At 37.5% G+C, this 10912-nt stretch overlaps 1 protein-coding gene across 9 annotated transcripts; it reads left to right on the forward strand.

Annotated features, from left to right (window-relative positions):
- Window positions 1-1921: 1921 nt before the first annotated feature.
- On the forward strand, window positions 1922-7100 carry LOC110868483. 9 transcript variants are annotated; one of them, XM_022117650.2, is made up of 6 exons: window positions 1922-2130; window positions 2228-2791; window positions 3480-5567; window positions 6224-6280; window positions 6402-6491; window positions 6652-7100. In XM_022117650.2, the coding sequence occupies exons 2-4, from the start codon at window positions 2260-2262 to the stop codon at window positions 6232-6234; spliced, it is 2631 nt and encodes an 876-aa protein (XP_021973342.1). In that variant the 5' UTR covers window positions 1922-2130; window positions 2228-2259; the 3' UTR covers window positions 6235-6280; window positions 6402-6491; window positions 6652-7100. The 9 variants fall into 9 exon arrangements, with proteins under 9 accessions (XP_021973342.1, XP_021973339.1, XP_021973347.1 ...); XM_022117647.2 differs by having other exon boundaries at window positions 6655-7100; XM_022117655.2 differs by having other exon boundaries at window positions 6408-6491.
- The last annotated feature ends 3812 nt before the right edge of the window (window positions 7101-10912 follow it).

Consider the following 10912-nt stretch of genomic DNA (forward strand, 5'->3'; position numbering starts at 1 on the left):
CACCAAACCATAGGGCCTATGCGGGCATTTTACTCATGTAATTAACTATTATTAGAGCATCTTAGGGTTGTTCATGAGTCGAGCCGAGCCTGGGCAAGCTTGGTCTCGACTCGATTATAAACTGAGCTACAAATCTAAGCTCAGGCCGGCTTGGTTTGGCTCGATTTTAAAAAGAAAAATTAATATGTAGCCCTCATAATTTAGTAGTTTAAACTTTATAATATTATTAAATAATTTAAAAGAATATATCCAAATAAAGTTCAACTTAAAGCTAAAATCAAATTCAACGATACAAAATAAGTTTTAAATTCTAGCAAAATACAATACTAGTTAATTAGCATGATAATCAACCTTAAATAATTTGAGCTAAGACTAGCCAAGCTACCAAGCAAGCAAATCCACTTGATGATCCAATAAAGAAGCTAAATGTATGTATATTTATTCCATTACTCAAAAAACAACTCTCTTGATTGTTTGGTATAAGCAAACACTTACTTTAGCAGTTCTATTTCTCATAAACATTAAAAGTCTTGTTGCTCTTGGAACATTGAATTCATCTATGACAATACAACTACTTCTCGAAACATTTTATCTTAAGAATGACATACAAATAGTCGTCAAATTCATTTCACGGGACTGTACTCAACTGCTCACCACATGGTTTCAATATTTTTTGTTCATTCTATATTATTTCTGTCACATATATTTTACGTATCATCTATATATTATAAAAACAACACTTTGCTATTTTTTCATGAATTAATAGGATAATTATAAGACTCACTCACCTGTGAACAAAATTTTGCTAATCGGTATTGTTGTAAGGGCCCAAAATTAAAAAGAAAAACAAAAATTGAATACGGAATTCTGTAATTTCAGTTACACAAAATGCAGATTGCAGAGTATAAAGGGTTTTTTGTTTCAGCTCTTAATGGTTCAGACCTCTTACTCTTATTAGTTCAGCTTCAGCACTTAGTGGTTCAGAATATCTGTTTCGTGAGTAGTCTGAATGGTTCAGACATTTGCCTCTGAATGATTAAACATTATACTGAGTCTGAATGGTTAAGACCTCTTATTTGAACTGGTCAAACATTTGCCTCTCAATGTTTAAGCATTATACTGGTTCTTAATGGCACAGACCTCTTACTGGTTTAATACTTAATGATTCAGAAATTTTACTGGTTCAACACTTATCTATTTAGAAGTTGCCAAATAGCTCGATTACTATGGGTATGTTTGGCAAAAGTAGCTGGTAGCTGGTTGCTGTAGCTAGTAGCTAGTAGCTGTAGCTTTTTAGATATATTTGATGTTTGGTAAAGTAGCTGGAGCTTTTAATAAAATGTATAAAATGACCAAAATGGACATAACTAAAAATGGAGAAAGTTAGTGCATTAAAAAGTTCCTTATTTTTAGTGGTTAAAATAGTCATTTTTCCCTAAAAGCTTGTAGCTCCTTCTAAACGCTACTAGTAGTAGCGTTCAACCAAAAACTTAAAGCTCCTAACCTAACACTGTGTTCCAGAGTTTACTAACGGAAGGAAAGGAAAAGAAACAAAAAGAAAGTAAAAATATTTTGTGTTCCAGAGTTTCATTTAAGGAAGAAAAAGAAAGGAAAATAAAACATGTTGTGTTCCCGAGTTTCATTTAAGGAAGGAAAAGAAAGGAAATGACAGGAAAACTAGACTAAATTCTTTAATTTTTCATTCCTTCCGATTTGGGAGGAAACGGTGGGAAATACATTTATTTTTTTCCTTTCTCATCCTTTCCTTTCTCACTTTTGCTTTCTTTTCTTATCCCTCGTTAAGTTAACTCAGGAACAGAGCTTTAAAAACTTAAAGCTCCTTCAACCAAACAAAACCTATGTCTTTAACTCTACTTTTATATTAGGAATTCAGTAGCACAAAAACACTAGCCCAATACTAACTTTGTTCCACTTGACCCGAAACACTTTGGTATCTTGAATCTTCCCAAATAATACCAAACCTACTATACGACTTCAGTTTTCTGGCCCAATAATCGACCCACCGCCGGCACTCCAACATCGCCACCGCCTCTATTCCGGTCGTCTGAAATCGGAACGCCAATCGCTTTGCAGTACCATCGTCGTTCAGTCACCTTTTATTAGCTGCAAGTAAGTATTTCGACATATTATTGAAAATACATGATTGTTGCACAATTAAACTTTATTATTATTATGTTAGAGCTAAAACAATTGTAATAACAACTAGGGTTTAGGGTTTGCAGCAATCTTTGATTCAAGATGATGGACCACTCAGATGAATGGAAATCTTTATGGCCAATCTCCTCCGTCCATTCGCCACCCCTCCTCCTCCCCCAAACCACCATCACCACCACAATCGGACCCTTGTTCTTCACCCCACAAACCCACCATCACATCTTCACTTTACCATCAACCCCAACTCAAATCCCTCCTTACCCGTCACTTACTCCCTCTAGATTCCTTCATAAATCATCATCTTCCATTCTCCCTTCAACCGCCACTTCCCTTTCCCCGCAGCTCCTCTCGTCGGTTTCGTCTAACCCCGAACAAATGCTCGCGCATAATTGTCTCCAGTTGTTGAGGTGTCCTGGCACGGATTCCACTCTCGCGTTCTTTCCCACCGGTCCCAACTCGGATCGAGTTGGGTTTGTTGTGTTGTCGGTTGAGGATTCGCGGTTGACTGTGGTAGGAGATTATGGTGAGACTGAGGTTTGTAGCTTCAAAGATGGATTAGTGCATCGGATTGTCAAGATTTCCGTTAGCCCGCTTGCGGATTATGGATATGGTTCAGGTATTTGTTATAGTTTGTTTTTTTTATAGAATATGCTTGTTGGTCTAGTCTTTCACAGCATAGTTGTCAATAGCGAGCGTAGTGATCGCTATACCGCGCCACGTAGCGTATAGGTCTAGGCTTGCTATCAGGGTTGTAGCGATAGATAGCGATAATGGCGGCAGTTTTTTTAATTGTTTTTTTAATATAAATAGCAATTAAATGTAGCTATAAAATAACTGGATTTTAGGTTTTTGTTAAATATACATGTAAAATAGCTTATATACCAGGGTATTTTGATGTAATATACATATAAATTTTTAAATTTTTTTTTCTAGTGTATCGCTATTTATAAAATAGACTCCCGCTATTTATCGCTATTCACTATGTATGCTTAGGTTACATAATTTTTTCCTATATGCTTGGGTTACATAATCTCATTTAGGGATGGTTATTGGTAATCCAGTCTCATACGTGATTGTAAAACCGTGTTCCATACCCAACACAGTACCTGTCAGGTATCGGGTATTTCTGTTAGATTTTCGGATAAACGGGTATGTATGTTTTGGGTAATCAGGTTGGGTATCGCCTAAAACCATACCCGCGGAATAATTTAAAACTATTGCCTTACTCGAATACCTGTCGTGATGTTTATTGGTTTAGCTTTTGACTTTGACAATTGGTCAACCTACTTGCTTATATGTTTCAGGTGAATATTTTGATTCTATCATTATTGGGTACTTGTTAGTTTCCACTACGAATTCAGTTCATTACTACAACGTTAGAATCCGAATGGAACATTCTGGAAAAATTACGCCTGGGTTAGAATTAGTCGATCATAAATCGTTCAAAAGTTCTGTACTTGTTCATGCTTGTTGGAGCCCACACATACCTGAAGAAAGTTTGGTCTTGCTAGATAACGGGGATTTATATTTGTTTGATCTGGATTCTTTCTCCGGACCCACAATGCCATCTCAAAGGTTGACCGGGAAGAAAGTCAACGTTTTATGGGAAGAGTATGTTGGTGTTGAAAAAGGTAGTTGGTTGAGTTGTGATTTCAGTTGGCATCCAAGAATTTTTGTTGTTGTTCGCTCGAGTGCCGTTTTTCTCATAGATGCGAGATCTGAAACTTACAGTATCATACCTTTGTTAAAACACAGTACCGAAGATGCAACAAATGATAGATTTCTTGTGTTCTCCGTTGTGGGGCCCGATCGATTCTACTTCACTTTAGCTTCAAATCACATGCTTTTCCTTTGTGATATTAGAAAACCGATGATGCCAGTTCTACGTTGGGCTCATAATGTCGCTAACCCGAGTTACATTTTTGTTTCGAGTTTGTCAGAATTAAGGTCACTATGTGAGGATGATACTTATAATTGGGCTTCTGAAGCAGGTTACGGGATCTTATTGGGCTCTTTTTGGAACTGTGAGTATAGTCTTTTCTGCTACGGCCCACCAGGACCCGATTCGTCAACTTTTTATGCATGGGGACTTCCTTCTGATCTTTCATTGGGTACCCATGAATGCCGTTGCGGTAGTTGTCTTGTAAAAGAAGATTTTTCTAAAGATCAGCTTCCCGTATGGATTAATTGGCAACAGAAGAAAGATTTTGTTTTGGGTTTCGGCATTCTTGATGAAGAAATATCGTCTAAATTGTTTGAGCCCGATAATTTCGGTGGGTTTGCGGTTATTACATTAATGGCTTCGGGGAATCTTGAATTACAGAGATATCATGCTTCGTGGGATTATTCACAAACGTCAGAAAAATGCCACGTTGACCAATCTTTTGACCTCGAAGATTATGTTTTGTTTGAAACCGGTGAAGAGGGATATAAGTATAGAAAGGTTTTTCAGTACTTGAAACTTGACTGGCTTGATGGGTACTTGAACTCGGATCTTAACCGAATCTTGAGTATAAATTTATATAAAAACAGTGACAATGACGTCCCGAGAAACGCTTCTTTTAGCCAAGAATTTCATGAGTGTATATGCAGAAGTTTGAAGGAGTACAGTTCCGGTGGGGCCCACATAAATATTATTGATATGTTTAAAGACGTTTACTTGCCAACAAGTATACATGAAATTGCTTTAAGAAGTGTGTGGGCAAATCTGCCTAAAAAGGTTCTACGGCTTGCATTCTCGACGTATTCAGATCTGCCAAATGTCCCCGCAAAGTTGAAGAACATACCGTTCGAGTTCTTGGAAGTGCCATGCGAACAACCTTCGTTACCCCCTTTTTTCTTTCGTGTTCCCTCATCACGTAGCGGAAAGTGGTCGGAAAAACATAAGCCGAGTGATCATCTAGTGGGACCCATTACTCCAGTCCCGTTCTTGATGGCTTATCATAAAACTCTCATGTTAAAAGCAGATAACCGACCCGCTGACTCAGAAATAAATCTTGAATGTGATAAAGTAACGAGGGTGGCTAATGAATTTATTGGATCAGAATCTCAAAGTTTTAATGATCATACGGTATCTCTTGCTGACGATAATGAAGACGCGCTTCATAGTTCTAATAATTTACAGCATTTTTCTTCGTACAAGACGCGTGCAACAATGGATGGTTCTGATTTTGAGGATGAGAAACATAGAAATATACTTTTTAGAGTTGGTCAAAAGGACGAGAAAGAGATTTTTGACTCGGGTTGTCTTTTACAGTTTAAATTTAAGGAACAAAACACGAGTTTTGGGGAAAAAGAAAAGAAGTTTTATAAAATATATAAGCGGCAATTTTCTGATTTTAAACAAAAATTTGATCGCTACCAGGCATACTTAACCGAGTCTAACATTGCAAGTAAGTCTTCCTTCTTAATATGATTTTGGTTTAACATTCTTGAATTATATTAGTTTATTAATTCTTTATTTCTAGGGACAATTGCATATTTCCCCTTAAAAAACTGCTTAATTGCGTATTTACCCAACTTAAAATTAAAATTGCATATATCCCCTTTTTTAACTAATAAAATTGCAAATTTATCCATTTTGATTTATTTCATTAAAAACAAGTTATATAATGATTTTTTACCCTTATTTTTACTAAAACTTAAAAAAATACATATTTATTCATTTTTACTAGTTTTTGTAGATTTTTACTAGTTTAGCAGTTTATTTCAGTGTTTAAGTTTTAGTAAAAATAGTAAAAATAGTAAAAATGAATAAATACGTATTTTTTTAAAGAATTGTTAAAAATCCACAAAGACTAGTAAAAATGAATAAATTTGTATTTTTTTTAAGTTTCAGTAAAAATAAGGGTAAAAAAGTCATTATATAACTTGTTTTTAATAAAATAAATCACAATGGGTAAATTTGAAAATATATTAGTTAAGGAAGGGGATATATGCAATTTTAATTGAATACGCAAATAGGCAGTTTTTTAAGGGGAAATATGCAATTGTCCCTTATTTCTACTGTTAATTTTGTGTTATATGGTTTACCTCATACTACCACCAGGTCATGAATAGGTCACTTGCATATCATTCATGGAAGCAAGGTCAGCCGTTGACTCGGGTACATTTATAATGATATATATGTGTGTTTGTTATATGTATATATGTATGTGTGTGTAAACTGTAATATATACGGTATTATTTATTATTTTTGAGGTTGAAATAATTTGTATGGTGAAAAGATGTAGAAAAAGGTGAGTTCTTGAAGCGAAGCCGCTTGACGTGTTGGTATTTTTTTCAAGGAAATGCAATCTGTTCTTGAGCTCTTGAAGGTAAGTTCTTCAAGTCAAATTGTTTGACTAAAACGTACACAAGAACACCTAAAACATGAGTGATTTTGGGGCCAAATTTTGCGTTATTATTGTTTTACAATATTATTGTTTTTCCGTTACCATTTTCAAAATCTGAATAAAATCTTAAAATTTTGCATAGCAGTCAGCTGTCGTCATGCCTGTTTGAAGTTGTAGATTGCTTCATGTTCATTGATTTGGGCCTGCTCATCTTGTTGAAAAGTCATATGGGTCGTCAGTAATTGGGGTGTTCTTAAACCGTCGAAACCCACCAACCCGTCTCAACGCAAGAACGTCGGCTGGTTCAAAATACTTTAAATTGTTTGGTTTGGATTTGACAGATCTGTAAGTTGGCTGAGATAAGGAAAGGGGAAGATTCTGAAGCCAGTAAAAGTGGTACATGACATATTTTTTGTTTGAAATTAACATAGCAAGCAGTAAAGGCGGAGGTGGTAGGGTGTAGATCAAATCAAGTGGGTCAAAAAATGTAAACAGTTAATGCTATTCAAAACAGGTCGGGTTGGGTCGGATTGAATGATTAAGTTATTAAATGCTATTAAGTTATCAAATGTTTATGTTAGTTTTCTCAAACAAATAATGCATTATGTTGTGGTGGTGGGTCGAGTTTCATGTTGTTGCATTTTTGGAAAGGGCGCGATGACAAGCAGATGTTCCTTGTGGATATCAGGTCCATTATTTATGGGTTAGGGATAGATTGGTCAAAATGGGTTGCTTTCGACTTTCTAATATGTGTTAGTGTAGCCATGTGTCCGTATAGCCAAGTGGTGAAATGTTTACATTTCTCTTGGGAGATGCATGTTCAACTCTCACTTGGTGCATAGTGAGGCACTGGTGGGCAATGATAGGAGACCCAGGGAAACCTGGGTTCAATGCTTGAGCCAAACGAGTTTTACCGGTAGTTTCACCGTCGTGCCTACGGGCGGGTGAGTTACTTGGTTTTCCTCGGAATTGGTGGTGGACTCGGGTTACTCTCGGAGTACTCCGTTTGGTCTAGTGTGTGCCCCGAGAGTACTCGGGATTGATATTGTTGGCCGTTCAAAAAAAAAATATGTGTTCGTATAAATTCGACTTTGTCTACGCTTTACGTCACGCGAGTTACTGGGTGTTAAAAATTTGTGTTTTTATTTTACGTCTTTTCCCGGTTTTAGTCGTCGTTTGGTTACTACTTAGCATAGTTTTATGCGCCTCGCACCGAAATGCGGGTTTTCATATCTAGCAAGTGTTACGTTCATAAAAAAATCTCTTGGTAAGTATTCAAAAACCTAGATTCATTCTATTTTAACTTAGGTAAGTGTGATCTAAATATAAAAATGGCATGGGTTATGGCAGATTGTAATTTCGTCGTGGGAACAAGGCGTATTGGGGTTGGGGTCGTTATTTGATACTAATAGAAGTCTGTTATCCAAATGGCGTTGGAGATTCAAATCGGAGCCGAACAAGTTATGGAGCCGAACAAGTTACGGGCCTAGAGTGTCGACAAAATAATGCTGTTGTCAAATGGCTATATTTAAAAAAAAATTCGATTCCCCACTTTTTAAACGGCTACTTTTATAAAAAAAAATTTTTTTACCTATAAATACACATCTTTCACCCCATTTTTTACACACTACAACCAATCTCAACTTTCTAAAATTCTTTAACTTTTATAACTTTTGCCATGGATCCATACAACCCAAACCGAAACCCAAACCCGAAAGTTTTCTGGGTACCCGGCTACTATCCTACGATGGATCCGAGTTGGTCATCCTTGCAATTTTCTCTCAACGCTTTCTCAGGTTTCCAACAAACCCCCAACGCTTTCTCTCAAATGAGCCAAATCCAATCCGTGCAACAAATGCGATCATAGCAACAAATGATCATGCCAAACTTGTTCAACTTGCAATTTCAATCGCAACCACAACCTTCGCCAACACCGGTAGAATCGTCTCCCCAACTACAACTCTTAAGATGACATTTGTCACACCCCCAAAATACCACATGCGGGAACCCCCGCGAGGCGTGTGACGTACCAGGATCTAGCCACCAATCACATTGAACTCATAACAAGATTTCAAGTAAAAGTTTCATTTATTAAAATAAATCGTACAAAACATTTCCTTGTTCAGCGGAAGCATAATAGAATAGTTAAGAATTTCATAACCAAGTGAATAAAAACCCATTAGACTCGTCTCACGATTCCATGTAACTCGACCCATGACCACTCTAGCATCCCAGACAGCAAGTTCCAATGATATGCATCTATAGACCTGCAAGCATGCAGAAAAGTGTATTAGACAACGCTGGTGAGTTCACAGTTTTGATTACCGAGAATCGTGTTACACGTTTTACTGTCAAAAGTTTAGTTGAGTTCAAAAGCAATTCCGAAATCAATGTTGATAATAACTCGATACCGTACAAGATGGCTCCAGATTATTTTGCCCTTTCCCTAATGCCCCTATCAAAGCATTGGGCATGACTTAAGGTAACTAGTTCACGCTCGTCCTCCCCGGTACGGTGTGAGGGTGCCAAACCTAATAGCGCTATCAACTAAATACCCCGTTGCCTCCCTGGCAACTAATTCGGTAGATGATGGGACTTAAGGTGATAGGAGTGAGTGTATTATCCAACATTCCGGTTTAACATTCCAGTCAAACCCATATATTCCTCCCTGGAATATTTACCAGATGTCCCTTCCCAGGACGCATGCTTGAAAAGAGCAGTGAACTCATCTTAGATTTGCTCGATATGTTACGTTACATTACCCGTTCCAAGTTGGTCAACCAAACCCTACAGTGGTTACCAAAGATGATTAGTTCGTTTGCACATAAATCACGTATTCCACATTCATGTTGTGTGCGAGAAGCACTCATTTAGCACATGTCATAATAGTTAACATCACATCCCGTTCTCATCAAGTAATCACATAACATGTATTCAGTTCTCATATACGTTCGTGCTTACATCTTTACACTCATTCTAGCAAATATAGTTAAGCATACACACTTCAGTTATTCAATCCGGGCCTATGACGTTTACAAGTTCTCAACCAGTTTGTATATGACTCGCTTATTCATGCATGTGTTCCACCACTAAACCAAATAATCATGTAACAAGTTCAGCATTGCTTTGCAAGACAAACAGTATATTGGTCCAACAAGACATGAGGCCTGAACCGGTGTGTGTGTGCGACCCAAAGTGAAGGTTGGCCCAAGAGTGGTCTAACAGCCTTCGGCCCATCTTACTGTTGTGCGATTGCTCACAAGGATTTGGGCCCAACTATATCTAAGTTCCTCTAAAACTCGTGCAGCCCGGTTACTACGCAAGGCCCAGTAGCGGCATCTCCACGAAGAACCATACTTCATAGAGTGCTCTCATGACGAAGGTTCCCACGGCGAAGAACCATTCTTCGTCTGGAAATGGTTCCGACGAAGAACCACAGTGGTTCACCAAAGGCCAGTCGACGAAGAATGATGTTCGTCAAAAGCCTAGTTGACGAAGAATGATGTTCGTCATCCTAGATTCTTTATCGCTGCATTACACAGATGATCTTGATTCCCTAAACTCTAATGATTCAGACGGTTATGCAATCGAACACTTTCCCTAATCATCAATTAATCAAACAAATAAATTAATCAGTCAACCAATTCAGACCGAATCAAACAATGCAAACATGCGTAACAGTAAATCATTCATTATGCATATCCCCAATCACCAATCTTTTAAGATAGATTTAAAATATGATTCATCGATTGACATGAACCCTAGTTTGTTCATTAACATTTGGTAATATCATGTGCCCTAACAACCTTAATCAAATCGATCGGTTCCCCTAACAAGTTCATCCATGTTTCTATCATGCATTCCTAATTATCATTCATGTTGTCACACAATCTCATGATCATTGCCACAATCCACAACAAAATCACATAGAACAGAGAGTGATTAACAGAAATTAAAATAGATATGAACACTAACCAAGAAATCATGAATGATGTGATAGAGCAGAAGAGAAGAATGCTCCGAAAGGGAAGCTTCATCGAGTTCGAATGGCCGCACATGGTTGCCGTCGTGCATGCAAAAGAGGAGAGGAAGCTAGGGTTTAGGATTGTATTTTGTGTTTGCAATGATATGAGCACCACACACTTGGCCGTGTGTGTGTATGCATCCATACTAAGCAAGCCGGCCCAGTTGGGCTTAGAGTTTTGGGCCGAGAGTCCAATTGTCCGAACAAGGAGAAGGATGTGCGGTTCAATAAATGATGCGCGACTCGGAAACTTATGCGATTAAACATTGTAGATCCTGACCCCAAAGTAACTTTCATTCACTCACAACATACACAACATTAACCAACTTTATCAATTCACATAACGAGCATGAAATTATAATGCACGACGAGATGTAAT

The sequence above is a fragment of the Helianthus annuus genome, chromosome 7 (assembly GCF_002127325.2).
Source record: "Helianthus annuus cultivar XRQ/B chromosome 7, HanXRQr2.0-SUNRISE, whole genome shotgun sequence".
Lineage (NCBI taxonomy): Eukaryota > Viridiplantae > Streptophyta > Magnoliopsida > Asterales > Asteraceae > Helianthus > Helianthus annuus.